The following is a 16,363-nucleotide window of genomic DNA, read 5'->3' as shown; positions in this document are numbered from 1 at the left end:
GAAGACCTTGGAAGAGGTATTTAAATGACTAATGGTATTGAAATATCCCTGGAGTTTTTATCAGCCATAAAGTTTATGACTGGAAAACCATGCAAAATTGATCATGGAGATATTACAATACTGCTGGTTAAACAACATTAATTCTCAGAAACAGAGTTATGAGGTAAATGTATGTTAAGGATTAAGGAAAAAAGCAAACAAGAGAGTTACAGAAAATCCATTGTGACCATTCTTTAATTTTTTCAGATGACTTGAAGTCCTTAGATATTTCTGTACCATTTGGTAAATTGTTTTTGAAACTCAAGAGTTTTGAAGCAGTTGAAAGTAACACCTAGCCAGGGATGAGCAATTAGATGAAGAAAAGAAAGCAGTACCTATTAGGTAAGCAGTGTGTGAAGTAGCTTTTTGAGAGGATGTTCAAAATGGAATGATTAAGGTATCAACAGTGATGTTCCTACTCTTCTAAATAGACACTGGATTCAGAAAGTAAATGCAAAATGGCTGAAGTTCCAGAAAAAAATGAATTGGAGGGAGTGGGAGACACTTACCAAGTTAGAGGAGGTATATTGACTTATAAAAGGAGTTGCAAATAATCTGTGGCTTGTACATTCTGCCAATTCCTTGACTAAAAATCCATGCATATGTAACAAATGTTCCAGCAAAAGAATGCACATGCAGAAGTCTGACAGGTTTGCTGCTCCCTCTACCCTGTTAGGAACCAGCACTCTTTGGACACATTGGGAAACACAGATGAGACCAGGATGTTGATGCAGGAGTATTTCCATTATTCCACTTTTTCCATCATCTGTCAGCTGGGCTGGTCCACTCTTTATATTTTCAGGCTTGTGAAAAGATAGAGTGGACAGCCCAGCTGATGGATATAACACCTAACAAAGGCTTCTGTTAGATGGTAAACTTGCTGTATGCAAAGGAGAAAGTTTTATGTATTACTCTTAAAGAAGCCCAAAACAATAAATTGGACTCTTAAGCAGCAACATCCCAAACTCAATGCTGATAAAGTGATGAGGGTTTCTTTGTTTTGCTGCAAGCCAAGGCAATTAGACAGTGGCAGATCTACAAACCGAATATTTTTTATTGAAGACAGTAACTATCAACCTACAGTGAGTGAAGATCACACAATGTGGTTGCCTCATTTCTTAATAATACCCTTATTCTCATATACAATAGATTAAACAAGAAAGCTTTCACCTAACAGATCACTTGTGGGTCAAATTCTGCATATCTGATTCAGGCACGACCCTTCTAGGTAAATAAGAAATATGAGTAGGAGTTGGCCATGTGGCACCTAAAATCTGCTCCTTCAGAGTAACTTATGGATGATTCCCTACCTTAGCTCCATCCTCCTGACCTAACCCCCTACATCCTCCTGACCTATCCCTCACACCCTTAATTTTCCAAGTTATCCAAAACTGCTTTCCTTCTCAGCTACACTCAACTACTGAGCATCCATTACCCTCTGGGATGGAGAATCTCATGGATTTGCAATGCTCTGAGTAAGAAATCTCCTGAGTTCAGAGCTAAATGGCCACACATAATCCTCAAACTATGACTCCAGGCTGTGGATCTCCTGCCAGGTGAGTCAGCCCATCAGGATTCACCAGCAAGCCCAGAAAGAATTGTGTGAATATCAGTAAGATCACATTCACTCTTCCAAACTTTAGAGAGTACACACAAATGCTTTCTCCTCATTGGACACCCATCTCACCAAAGAAACCTTATATCTTTATCCTCCAACATCTTACAATAAAGGCTAACATACCTTGCTGTATCTGCATGTTAGCGCTTTGCAATTTACTCATTTTAAGAAGACAGAAATCCCTTTACATATCAACCATTTACAATTTCCACGGTAGTGTAGCAGTTAGCGTAATGCTATTATAGCGCTGGCAACTCGGGTTCAATTCTCGCCACTGTCTGTAAGGAGTTTGTACATCCTCCCCGTGTCTGCGTGAGTTTCCTCTGGTTTCCTCCCACATTCCAAAGACGTACAAGTTAGGAGCAGTGCTGGAAGAGTGTCGGTGCTGGAAGAGTGGCGACACTTGCGGGCTTCCCCCCAGCACATTCTCAGTAACACAAAAAGACGCATTTCACTGTGTGTTTTGATGTACGTGTGACTAATATATAAATGTCTTATCTTATCTTATTGGTTCAACTTTGATTTTGCACTACTATGATTCTTATTTTCTTCACTGATAACCTTCATTGTTATGAATCCAGTTAAGCAATCATTGTCCATTTAATAGCTCAAAAGTCTTTTAGCCATTGGATTCTTCAAATAGTGTGACAAGGCAATGCCAGGGATGAACAACATCATGAGTAGCCCACCTTATGCCCCTCCTTCACTGCCACCTTCTTCCAGCTTCAATAGAGTGAGAACAAAAAAACAATTGCTCTTCAGTTTCTCTCAGACACTACATTTTAATTCTTTAACATTGTGATCTAGAACATCAGGAAATAAAAGAAGCTAAATATTACCACACTAATTTGAGTTTTTACTTGGACACACTTGACTGGCCATAAATTTAGCTAAGTATAAAGGAAGTTCATCCTCCAGAGAGGCTCTGTTGTATTTGTGAATGTACAGCTTAATTGGATATGAGACATTCCCTCACAATCACGTCAGAAAACTTAGCACTGACCCTTATTTCTCCTACAATGTGTTTGCATAAAGTGTTCATCTGACAGCTCTGAGGACTAAAATAAACATCTGTGTCTCATACCCTGATTGTTTCCAGATCACAATGAGCTTTATGCACCATTGTAGAGACATAATGCAAGACTCTTGGCACCTAACATTCACTTCAATAAATTGTCATTTCTGAAGTAGCTCACAACAGCTTGGAGTACATTTCAGGAAAATGAGGCTGGGAGATAATGAGGTCTTCAGGATTTTGAGAAATATCAGTAAGACCCATTAATATCTGGAACTATTTTCCAAATGTGCACTCCCAAAGGAAGAATGTGAATTTGTAAAGTCGGCTCCCAAATAAGATCATTTTAGCTTCTGGGCAACTCAGCTTGAGCTCATTCCACTCATGGTTCCTCTGATTAGCACAAATTATTCAGTCAACTGCATTCAGTTTTAGTCAAACATTCAGTGGATCTCCTCTGAATGCCTCAAATGCTCACTTCGTATTTAAGGGGATGATTTTGACTTTTGAGGGCTCATTTTAAATCAGCAAAGTAAGAAGCATTGTGAAGGTCCAGGCATCTTATCTTCAGGTCCTTATTAATAATTGCCTCCTGATTACCTGCTGGCATGGCCAATCTATTCAGATGCCCAAAAGAGTCACAGCATGTTTTCCCACCTCCTCGATAACCTCACAAGAGCACAAAGATCAGTACAATAGCACCTGACAGGATTTCTCTTGGCCCCTTCTCCAATGCAATCAAATCTCTATCACATCCTCCAGAACGCTATCTCCATTCTATACCAATGCAGCCTCTTTCCCACTCCAAACCCAGTCATTTTGTTCTTTATTCCCTTTGTTTGACACACTAATGGTATTTTCTTCTGTGACTTGATAGGCTGAATGGAACCCTATGTTATAAAGTGTGGGAAAGTCAGCTCATGCTGTGTAATTTCAAGAAGTAGCTGTATATCGACACAGCATAGGTTGGAACCCTTTCAACATCCATCTGTACTGCTGAAGACCTGTGCTCCAGAACTAGCTACACACCCATCTTCCAGTACAGGTATAGCACCAACATATACAGCATATCTAGTAATAGGGAATATTACCCAAGTATATTCTGACCACAACAAATGACACAAATCCAGACAAGTTGCTCACTGCCCAGTCAGTATACTCAGTCATTAACAAAGTGATAGAAGAAATTATCAACAATCCTATCAAATGGCCTTTACTCAACCTGCTCACCATTGCCCAACTTGGGTTCACCAGGATCACTTAATGCCAGATATCAACGCAATCTTTGTCAAAAACTATAAATCAAGGAGTGAAGTTCTGAGGCAAAGTTCTGACTACCTACAGTGCCAATGCAGCAGTTGACCAAGTATCAAGTCTTTGTAAAATTAAAATCAGTGGGAATCAAGGAGCAATAAGCTTCAATGGTTGGAGACATGCCTTACACAAGAGAAGTTGGTTGTGGTTGTTGGAAGTCAAGCATCTCAGCCCCAGGACATTGCTGCAGGAGTACCTCAGGGCAGAGCCCAGTCCCAACCATCAGCGACTTCGTCATTAACCTTCTTTACATCATAATGTTAGAAGTTCAGTGATGATCACACAATGTTCAATTCCATTTGCAATCCTCAACAAATGAACCAGTTCCTATCTACACAGCGCAAGACCTAAACAACATTCACACATGGGCTAATAAGTGATGTAAAGTTCTTGCAACAAAGCCACATAAATAAGGTGTCTACAAGCAGCCAGAGGTTGGTCTCCTGCAGTGAGTGATACCCCTCCTAACTCCCCAATTGCTTTCTTTCATTTATGATGCACATGTCACTTTCTTGAATGAGTACAGCTCCAACACCTAAGAAATTCAACACCATCCAAGACAAAGTTGCCCACTTGATTAGTATTCAATCCTCAGTCTTGGCTGCAGTGTTTACCACACACAAAATAGATTTAATCAACTGACCAAAGCTTACTCAGTAAAAAAAAATCTCCTAAATTTGCAACTTCTACCACCTAGAAAGATGACAGGTACATAGAATACCACCACCTGCAAATTGCTCACCAAGTCACACATTATCCTAACTTGGAAATATATCATCGTGCCTTCACTGTCACTAGTTGTAAATACTATAAGTCCCCATTTCAGAACACTGCCAGATTATCTTCACCAAAGGAATACAACAGCTCACTTCCACCTTCTCAAGGATAAGCAATATACCTAGGTCCTATCAATAATGCTTTCATCCATAAATGAATGAAAAGAAACTTCACAAGACATTTCCGCACTTTCACTCTTCTTCCTCTTCCTTCACTGTCTAGGCTGGGTACGGTTCTGCTACATCGGAAAAGAAAACTAGACAAGACTTGGGTTGTGGTGAGGCAAAGAAAGCACTTTGAAGTGTTTTCATGCGCACATGTGAGCCAGAAGAGATTGTGGAATGAGTGGAAATAGGAAGACAGATGGTGGATTAGATGCATGGACACCTTCATCACCTATGCATGCAAACTCTGCCAGAGGCCAGGTCCTCAGTGATGACCTTCTCTCAATAGCCAACAGTTCCCCCTCCATGGGGTTAAGTATTCAGATTTGTTCATTGTTCTCTTGTTCTTTCATGCTGCTTCCAATTGTGCAGTGATATTTCCAGCACAAAGGAGTGAAGTGTTTCAGGATACGTCACACAATCTGTTCAGCAATGTGGCTATTATGCTTGAGTAACCAGCGATATGTGCGAGCTCAAATTAAAAAAAGTTAGCGCAGGAAAGTCTCAGCAGATCGGGCAGCATCTGTGGAAAAAGAAATAGAGTAATGGCTCTATCAGAACTGGACGAGAGAGGGAAAGCAAATTAGTTTTAAGTTACAGAGAGGGTGGGAGATAGATGGAAAAGGCAAAGAGTGAGGCCAGGATTGCCATGGGGTTAAGCTGCTGATGAAGAGAGACAGACAGAAAGACAGAGAAAATGCAAACAAAAGAATTTAAATGCTATGAAATAAGAGAAATTAGAGAGAAAGTTCTCTCAACCTGCCCTTATTTCACAGTTATTATACTCCTTTGGAATTGGAATTGGTTTATTATTGTCACATGTACTGAGGTACAGCGAAGAACATGTTTTACATACCATTCGTACAGTGCATTGAGGTAGTACACAGTAAAACAAGAGCAGAATAAAGTGTAACAGCTACAGAGAAAGTGTAGTGCAGGTAGACAATAAGGTGCAAGGTGATAATGAGGTAGATTGTGAGGTCAAGAGTCCATTTTATCATACTAGGGAACCATTCAATAGTCTTATAACAGCAGAATAGGGATAGAGGCTGTCCTTGAGCCAGGTGGTGCGTGCTTTCAGGCTTTTGTATCTTCTGCCCGATAAGAGAGGGGAGAAGAGAGAATGTCTGGGGTGGATGGGGTCTTTGATTATACTGGCTGCTTTACCGAGGCAGCAAGAAGTGTAGACAGAGTCCACAGAGGGGAGGCTGGTTTCCATAATGTTCTGAGCTTATCCACAACTCTCTGCAATTTCTTGCAGTCACGGGTAGAGCAGTTGCCATACCAAGCCATGATGCACCCGGAGAGGATGCTTTCTATGGTGTATCGATAGAAATTGGTGAGGGTTGACCAGGACATGCCAAATTTCTTTAGCCTCCTGGGAAGTAGAGGTACTGGTGAGCTTTTGTGGCCGTGGTATCTATATGGTTGGACCAGGACAGACTATTGGTGATGTTCACTCCCAGGAACTTGGTCTCAACCTTCTTGACCTCAGTACCATTGACGTAGACAGGATCGTCTGCACTGCCCTCCTTCCTGAAGTCAATGACCAGCTCTTTTGTTTTGCTGACATTGAGGGAAAGGTTGTTGTCATGACACCATGTTACTAAGCTCTCTATATCATTTGTTTGTGGTTTTCTCTCTCTCTCACACTTTCTCTCTCTAACTTCCCTCATTATCTGATCAGCTGGATGACTTCATCAAATGATTATCCCCCAATGGCACCGCTGGGGCCACCCTATTAAAAATATTCCCTTTGTCCTATCTATCCTTTCTCTGCCCTTTCTGCAACCTTAAATTAACTTGATTTCTCTCATTCCCAGTTGAAACATTAACTCTTTTTCTCTGTCCACAGATGTTGCCCGACCTGCCGAATGTTCCCAGCCTTTTCTGTTTTTATTTCAGATTTCCAGCATCTGCAGTTTTTTGACTCGCATGTATGTGAGTTGCAGCGGCAGTAAGTGTGGTTTGCAGTGGTGCCGAGTGTGTGAAGTTGATGAAATGCATGCAAATGGCAAGGTTAAGTGCAGATGGAATGAGATTGTTCATAAGTGAGTTAAGTGGACATGATGAATTCAGGATTGTTGAGGCCAATGCTATAATATGTTGATTGGATCTTCCCTTGAAGATCAAGTCTTTCACCTTGTCATTTCATTAGTCATCTTCTTGGATCACATCCACGTTCAATGAGTAATATTCCTGCCATTGGCTTCCATCCCTTTCTCCGTTTGCCCCCTAAGCGTGTTAGAAGATCTTCTGGCTACTTTGCACATTCAGGACCTTTCTCCATATTTCCAGTAGATTGTCAAAAATCTTTGTGCTTGGTCTCTCCAGTGAGTTACTTTGAGGAATGCATGGTTTGGCATTCCTCAAAGTAGCTCACTGGAGATTTGCCTTTCAAAATAAGCCATCAGCGTTCTTGCAACCACATTGTACGTTCCCTTTCAGAGGTAAATACTGACTTTAGACAGCACTAATTACTCTTGATAGCTAGGCCACTGCTGCTACATGAGCCAATGAACAGCATTGACAATGTTACTTGCAAGGAGCAATTATTTTAAAAAGGAACAATAAGTGTTTCTGCACAGCCAACTTATCAGTAACAGTACTTCAGCAGTTTTAGAATGTTGGAATATCTGACAACTCATAGTATATTAAAATACAGGAAGTTTCCCCTGCTCTTTCTGCTCAGGGAATCATCCACCCACCCCTCCCCCCACCCCCCAATCAAGACAACTGCAAGACATATGTCAGGCTACTGTTTATTGATTACAGCTCGGTGTTCAACACCATCATTCCCTCAGTACTAATAACAAAGCTTCAAATCCTGGGCCTCTGTACATCCCTCTGGGTCCTCAACTTCCTTATTGACCACAGTCAGTGCAGATCAGCAATAACATCTCCTCTCTAAATATCAACACAGGTGCACCTCAAGGATGTGTGCTTAGCCCACCACTCTACTCTCTCTACACCCATGACTATGTGAATAAGCTCAGCTAAAATGCCATCTATAAATTCACTGATCACACCACTGTTGTTGGTAGAATTTCAGATGGTAATGAGGAGGTTTACAGGAGTGAGATAGATCAGCTGGTTGAGTGGTGTCGCAACAGCAACCTTGCACTCAGCATCAGAAAGACCAGGGAACTGATTGTGAACTTAAGGAAGGAGAAGTCGGGAGAACACACACCAGTCCTCATTGAGGGGTCAGCGGTGGAAAGGGTGAGTAGATTCAGGTTCTTGGGCAACAACATCTCAGAGGATCTATCATGGGCCCAACATACTGACACAATCACGAAGAAGGCATACCAGAGACTCTACTTCATTAGGAGTTTGAGGAGATTTGGTATGTCACCAAAGAATCTTGCAAATTTCTATAGATATATGGTGGAGAGCATTCTGACTGGTTGCGTCACACTCTGGTATGGAGGCTCCAATGCACAGGATCGCAAGAGGTTGCAGAAGGTTATAGACTCAGCCAGCTCCATCACGGCACAACCCTCCCCACCATTGAGGACATCTTCAAGAGGTGGTGCCTCAAGAAGGCAGCATCCATCATTAAGGACCCTCACCATCCAGGACATGCCGTCTTCTCATTACTATGATTGAGGAGGAGGTACAGAAGCCTGAAGACCCACATTCAATGATTCAGGAAGAGCTTCTTCCCCTCCGCCATCAGATTTATGAACGATCCATGGACCCTACCTCATTATTTATTTTTTTTGCGCTGTTTATTTATTTTTGTAATCTATAGATTTTTATGTCTTAGCACTGTATTGCTACCACAAAAAACAAATTTCATGTCATATGTCAGTGATAATAAATCTGATTCTGATTCTGAAGACACTAAAAAGAAAATAATGCCAATTCTTTTCCCTTGGGATTCTATCCTCATTAGCCTGCCCCAGGATTTCAAGGGGCTTCCTTACTATTTGCTCTTGGGCTTGTATCTGCAGTAGCTACAGGCCCAGAAGTCATAACTTAATGAGGGAAAATGGATAACTCACGACCTTTTGCTTCATTTCGAAGCAGAAAAAATCATTGGTCATCCCAGTATTGGGGAGGAATGTCTGCAGACATCCCAGGGACAAGATGGAGATTCTGCTGATGCACGCTGCTCTGCAGCAGTCAGAAGGCCTCAAGGCTTGCAGATGTCCTCCTGTACATGCCTAATGCTTACAGACAGGGTTCAGCCATGGCTTGGTACTGAGGTGCACCTAGTACTACAGGCACAAATGCAAGGAAGGAAGGAAGACCCTTGAAATCCTGGGATAGACTAATGAGGACATAATCCCAAGATAAACCTCCCTTATTTTAATATACAGTTAGCTGCAAAATATCCAAAAATCCTAAAAATGTTAAAGTGCTTCTGCAAAAGACCCAAGGCAGGAGAGATGAAGCAGCTGCTCCATTCCACTGCAGTGAGGTGCATTGCAGCCATTGGATGTCCAGAGGGCACCAATATAAGAGAAGATGAAGAAGAGAAGATGTCTTTATTAGTCCAATGTACATCAAAACACACAGTGAAATGCATCTTTTGTGTAGAGTCTTCTGGGGGGCAGCCCGCAAGTGTCGCCATGCTTCTGGCGCCAACATAGCATGCCCACAACTTCCTAACCCATACGTCTTTGGAATGTGGGAAGAAACCAGAGTACCCAGAGGAAACCCACACAGATATGAGGAGAACATACAAACTCCTTACAGACAGTGGCTGGAATTGAACCTGAGTCACTGGCGCTGTAATAGTGTCACACTATCTGCTACACTATCACTAAGAAGTCCACCTTAATATTTATACAGGAGCACTCCATCACTTGATGCTCATTGTTTGTATTGTTGTGTAATGTTTGGTGAGGTCAAACATATTACACTGTAGTGATCATCATTTAATTCACCATTTAGCAGCTGATGAAATTCTGAACTTTAAATTATTCAAATTGGATTAATTTAAAATAATAATTTGGGTGAATACCAACTTGGAAACAATTTCAACATTTTACATAGCGTTGTCAAAATATGGTGGCATCCAAAGACATGCTTACTACCATTTTACCTTTGTTCTCATATCTTTTTCCTTACAAACAATAGCAATTGTGCAGAACATGTATGATTAAACCCTCAGTACTTCATGCTGGTACTTTGATTTTGTCTGGAATGCATGACTGCAGTCTACTACACATCACATTATTTTAAAACCATGTAATATTCCATTGTCTAGTGGAGAATAAATCTGCAATATCAACAAAAATATATTTTTACAATGGCTAGTTTTTGTCTCATTTACAAGTTCCTTAGTGTAACCGAACTGACACACAATACTAACTCCCAAGTGCATAGAACACATGTAGAGTTGTTTGATATTCTTCATACTTTTGATTACAATAGTCCTGAAGTATCACGAGATTCTTTAAGTCTCATCCCATAATGTTAGTGAAAACCACAGAGAAACAGCACAGTTTTAGCCACTTGCACCATTTTGCTCAGAGTATTGGAGACCAGAAGATTTATGATCCTTATCCATACAGAACTATTTCACCACTACTGAGTAACAGCAATACAATCTGCTACTATTTAAACTTATACGCCCGAGTGCTTTTGTCGTTTAAGATAAATATTTCTCCATTCAACCCACAAACCTAAAATACATACTCTAGATTTACTTAACTGGGAAGTTCTTTACACAATAAGTAATCAAAATGCAAAATGGATTTCTGAATGACTAAAAGGATTATAACTTTGAAATATGTTAGGTACAGTTGGATGCTGCAAGGGGAGCAGCTGAGGATTCTTAGTGTGAACATACTAGACTACAATGGACCTTTTACCATGGAAATTCTGAACAATATCTGCACTTCCATTGAAGGAAATGCATCTTTCATCAAATATCTATCACAAAGGAAGATGGATGCCAATCATCTCAGGGTCAGACATCATTGCCAGAGTTCAAGGCAGTGTCCTGGGTCCAACCATCTTGAGCCATTTTTTTCATGATGTTCCTCCATAATAAGGTCAGAGTTGAGGATGTTTGCTCCTGCTTTCTGTCTGCTCTTCCATTTGCCAGTCATCAGGTAATAAATCAGTGCCTGTTTCACGCAGTATGACCTGGACAACATTGAGGCTTCAACATTACTGGTAAGGAACATTCACACCAGACAAATCACAAACAATGATATTGCAGTGGTGCAATAATTAGTGCTACTGCCCCACAGCTCCAGTGACCAGGGTTTGATCCTCACCTCATATTCTGTGTGGAGTTTGACCATTCTCTCTGTGAATCCCTGGGTTTCCCTTGGGTGCTCCAGTTTTTCCCACACTCTAAGGATGCATTGTTATGCTAATTGCAGACTGTAAACTAACCCCGTCTTTGGCAAATGCCAAAAGAATCAATAAGAAGTGGACAGACAAATAAATTGTTGGGTTACAGAGAAATAAGAGAATCAATGTGACTGATCGGAATGCTCTGCTAAGAGCCAGGATATATCTGATGGGCTGAACAGCCGCCTTCTGAATAGCAATAAGTAAGAATCTCTAAAGTGATACAGTTTAATCATCTACCCTTGATACTCAACATTACCTTTGGAGAGAAGGAGGATGAGAGGTGACTTGATAGAGGTGTACAAGATGATAAGAGGTACAGATTGAGTGGACAGTCATAGACGTTTTCCCAGGGTGACAATGGCTAACACGAAGGGACATAATTTTAAGGTGATGGAGGAAGGTATAAGGGGAATGTCAGGGGTAGGTTTTTTTTACACAGAGAGTGGTGGTTGCATGGAACACACTGCCCACAGAGGCTGTGGGGGCAGATACATTAGGGACATTTAAGAGACTCCTAGATAGACACATAAATGATAGTGAAATGGGGAGCTATGTGGGAGGGAAGGGCTAGATAGATCTTAGAGCAGGATAAAATGTTGGCACAACATTGTGGGCCAAAGGGCCTGTACTGTGCTGTAGTGTTCTATGTTCTATGTTCTATTACTGTTCTAGCATCAATATCCTTGGGATTTCCATTGACCAGAAACTTCTCTATGCTGAGGCTAAAAGAATAGATTAGAGCTAGGGATCCTCAATCACAGCCCACCACGCCCTGCCCTAACTCCTGTTCCTGATGTTCCAGTGCCTTCCCATCATAAACAAGACTCAAGAGTGATGGAGTGTTTATCCACTTGTCCGAATGAGTTCAGCTCCAACAAAACTCAAGCAGATCAACACTGTCCAAGGAAAAAGTGCCTTGGATGAGCAAATGGGACTAGCTTAGACGGGCATCTTGGTTAGTATGGATAAGTTGGGCTGAAGAGCCTGTGCTGGAATGTATAGTCTATGACTATACACTCCAGAACATCACGGCTGTAATTTGCACTTCCTACACAGGCACTTTCACAACCCCTCCCACACAATTTAACAACAGCAAGGGTCTAATAAACATTCAAGTTCCAGTCCTGAAAGAGGAGGCAGAGAGGCTTAGGGATGGAATTCCATACCTTAGAGTCTTTGCAGCAATGATAGAGCGACTGAATTCAATGATGAAAATTAACCCAGATACAATAGTCTCTCAATAGAGCTGGAGGAAATTACAGAAGTGGGGAGGGGGTACAAGGATGATCTTTTCTAAATTAAGACATTCCTTAATTAGTATTTAAAATCATTGCATTTGTTCACATTTAAAAACTCCCATAATCCTTGCTGGCAGTTATAAAGAACAAGGATATTCCTATTTGAATGGACCTCAACTGTATTCAGACAGCTCCTAGTTATTTTATTAGACTGCTGGCAGAATGTCAGGCCAATTTCTGCTCATGTTCACTGATCTAACTGAGTTCAAAATTTGTGGAGATGCGTTTGACTGCGTTGGGAGTTCCTAGACTGGAAGAACATGAGGAGGAAGAGCAGCAGGTCAGATTGCAGAGACGTGCAACTGCTGGAGGAACGTCTCCTAGTAACCATCTTCTCTTTATAAGAATGGCTAAGGACATGATTCAAAAGCATGAGTGTGCCTCCTTTGAATGGCACCACTGACTTTCAATTTCCCACTGCACGAATTAAGGAGCAAAAGTAGCACTGATTTTTTGCCAATCATAATCAAATGTGGTTCAAACATTAACTTATCTCGCCCACCTTGCACCATTTAGGCACAGGATTCAGCGATAATATGCCCATTCTATGCCAGTTTCCTGCATATGCAGAAGTTCTCTCACTTGCAGTCTGCAATTTGGTTCAGTTCATCTGCTTACATGGGACATCCTGGATAGAACTATGCTCCTGCCTTTAAAGCAGCTTGCATTTAATATTGAAAGATATCCCGAGGATCTTTACATGTGCAAAATCAGAATATGGACAGATACATAGATTAGACAGAGTTATTAGACTTTGGTCAGAAACAGTGGAGAAGGGCAGTGAGGAAACTCTAAAGGTGGTGGAGTTAAGGGATGGAATTTACTAATTAGCTGAATGCCAGTCCTAAAATTCAGGGAGTGAAAGAGTCAAATGGCACTTCCTTACTTATGATCATACTTTGCCATTTCCCAGCCTACCAACCAATGAGTTGCCAATAAACAATAAGAGTAGAGCTGGTGATTTGCCAGTTATAAAGAAACAAAGATAGCAGCTGAATCGTGTGCCCAATAACACCACATGATAACAAAGGAGGCTGAAGAGGGACCTGATAGAAATAGACAAAATCACGAGAGGCATAAAAAGAGTAGTTAGCAAGAATCTTTTCCCCATGGCAGAGGAGTCTAAGATGAGATGGCATAGGTGAAGAGTGAAAGGTTTAGAGGGAATCTGAAGAAGAATCTTTTCACCCAGAGGGTGTTTGGAATCCAGAATGCACTGCCTGAGAAGGTGGGGGAGCAGGTTCTCATAATACTTAAGAAGCATCTGGATGACCACTTGAATCACCAAGGCATAGTAGGCTACGGACCAAGTGCTGGTAAATGGGAATAGTATAAATGGTAGGCATAAACATAGTGGGCCAAAGGACCTGTTTCTGTGCAGTATGACTCTATGAATATGACTTCATAATTGAGCAGAATATTCAGCCACCAGGTCCATTGCATGAGCCATATTGGTTCTCATTTCTCATGTCATTGAGCTGTTTATTGGATGATGATCGAGTAGAGCAATAGAAGATTACAAGGATCGAATAAACATGCAAGTTCAGGTCCTGAAAGAGAAGGAAGAGAGGCTTAGGGAGGGAATACCATTCCTTTGGGTCTTTGCAGCTTAAGACATGATTGCCAACTGAATTCAAGGATGAACGTGAAACTAGAAATGATAGTCTCCCAAAAGAGCTGGAAGAGATCACAGGGATGGGGAGGGGAAAAGAAGGATAACAATTTCAAAATCAAGATACTTCTTTATCAGGATTTAAGAGCCTTGCATTTTTTATTTCCTTTAAATGGGTGGCGCATGTGGCAAGAATCAAATAATTGGAGAGTTTTAAGAGTATTAATAGTTACAAAATACTTGAATGTATCAGGCCTTGAAGGGACAAAAGCACAGTGAGGGGAGTTTTAAACTTCAGGTGTTGGGGATTACCAGGCACACTGTTCAGCAAGGATGAGCAATCAGGGCAGAGCAGGGTAACATAACAGGCAGTGAAGGTTTGGACATATATATTGGGTGATGGTGGGAGGTAAGCACTGTGGTGGTCTCAGAAACAGAGCGGTGTCTTAGTCTAAAGAGGAGATGTTTGAGCAGAGGGATTGAGGAGACATTCTAAAGAAAAGAAAATGGTGACAGAATGAAGCTTTGATGTCACAACCCAGATACCATAGTTTAAAAATATTTGGTTGAGGTTGGTCACTGTTTAAGTATGGCCTGAACAGACAAAGGCTGACAATTGCAACAGCTTGTTAACTCCTGAGATCAGTAAGAGAGTAATTGTAGCTCCATCCAAATTTATGATGCTGAATCAGAAAAGCTTTACATTTCCTTTTTCTTTTTGAAAAGATTTACAGGAGTAATGAAGCAGGAGAGTTTGCATTCAATGCGCAGAGTGTGACAGGAACAACCAATGAAACCTGACATGTACACAAGTAGATATTAATTTCAATAAATGAACTTTCAGGATGGCTGCTCTCTTTAGCAGAAGTGAGGCAACATCTGACATGCTCAAAAAAGGTACAATACCTCAGTGAATGATTTAAAATGAATTAGGTCTTGAGATCACTACCGTTTTGTCTTTTACTTAACCAGGCCAAATTATATATGATAATTTCAGCAATTCAAAATGTAAGGTACTCCCCAACCAACCATAGAGTGGAGGTATTAACACCATGTATTGCAAATATCATTTGTAGGCATAGGAGTAAATGTCATCTAGTGGAGCAAACTTTAAACACCTGCATCAACCACTGCAGTGGAGAAAATGCAGAAAATTGCTGTTCTGATAAATGCTTTAAAGCAAACCTTAAAATGCAGTTCAAAGATTCAGTTTTAATTAAAACAATCAGTATAGAGTAGCAACATTGCATAGTATCCATTAATCAAGATCGAAATTCATCAAATAACTGTAGCATATATCTCGCAGAAGAGTGAAAGTTAAAGCATTTCAAAAGGCAATTCATGGATGGCAGTATAAAATTATATTAGTATATATTACAGTATGGTATTATGAGCAATTTAGTGCCATGTTTGATAATATAAATGAATATTAACATAGAAGAACAGGCAACCATTTCAGCTATGAATCAATTTACATATGGAGGCTAAATATAAATGCAATATTGCAAATCTTATAGCAATTATCCTGAAACAGCTTTCAAGGACACTGCTGCATGCATTTACAAAATTCAATTGGTGTGCAAGCAGTGTACTAAGCAAAAAAAAGGCAAGCTCCCTTTGTCGAGCACAATTGCAATACATCTTTGACCAAGCACTTACCAGGCTCTCAAAACAAACACCACCAAGACAGAGAGATATAATTTGAAGCAAAAAGGTGTACAAAGGAAAAAGATGGAAAAATAATGTTTCTCTGAACCCATCGCAGAAACAGTATTGGTGGAAAATCCCTGACTCTACTGCTGTAGAACAATCCAAACCAGCCAGCAACCGGAACTGTACAGACAAATGTTAATAGACAGGGAAAGTAACCATAGGGATTGCAGATCCTTTCTATAAATTATAGCAATGAGCCTTTCTGCAAATCAGAGCTGAGTGGGGTGGGACTTCCAATATGACTGTGGTTCACAATCCATTACACTGAAGATTTGTTGTGCTTCTGTTAAAGGAACATTACTGATAAACTGCTTTAAATACCTCTTAGCCAAAGATGTAATTTTTACATTACAACATGCATATAAATATTCTTTAATTAGCATGGGTAGTAACATTTTAATGTGGTTCAGCATGTTTAAATGACAGAACTGGACTGAAGCAAGCTTCAAATTATTATTTGATTTAAGATAGGAAGTAAAAATACTATATTTGGTG

General features: G+C 40.6%; 1 protein-coding gene across 1 annotated transcript in view; it reads right to left on the bottom strand.

Annotated features, from left to right (window-relative positions):
• gabrg1 (gamma-aminobutyric acid type A receptor subunit gamma1) overlaps nt 1-15,936 on the bottom strand; it is a 98,892-nt gene extending 82,956 nt beyond the window's left edge. The window contains exon 1 of the mRNA XM_052032060.1: nt 15,815-15,936. Coding sequence (XP_051888020.1) covers nt 15,815-15,915 — 101 coding nt within the window. The 5' untranslated portion in view covers nt 15,916-15,936. The remainder of the gene's footprint in view (nt 1-15,814) is intronic.
• Nucleotides 15,937-16,363: the final 427 nt, after the last annotated feature.

Source organism: Pristis pectinata, chromosome 2 (genome assembly GCF_009764475.1).
Source record: "Pristis pectinata isolate sPriPec2 chromosome 2, sPriPec2.1.pri, whole genome shotgun sequence".
Lineage (NCBI taxonomy): Eukaryota > Metazoa > Chordata > Chondrichthyes > Rhinopristiformes > Pristidae > Pristis > Pristis pectinata.
The sequence above is the reverse complement of the archived record's forward strand: the minus strand, read 5'-3'. Positions and strand labels throughout refer to the sequence as shown.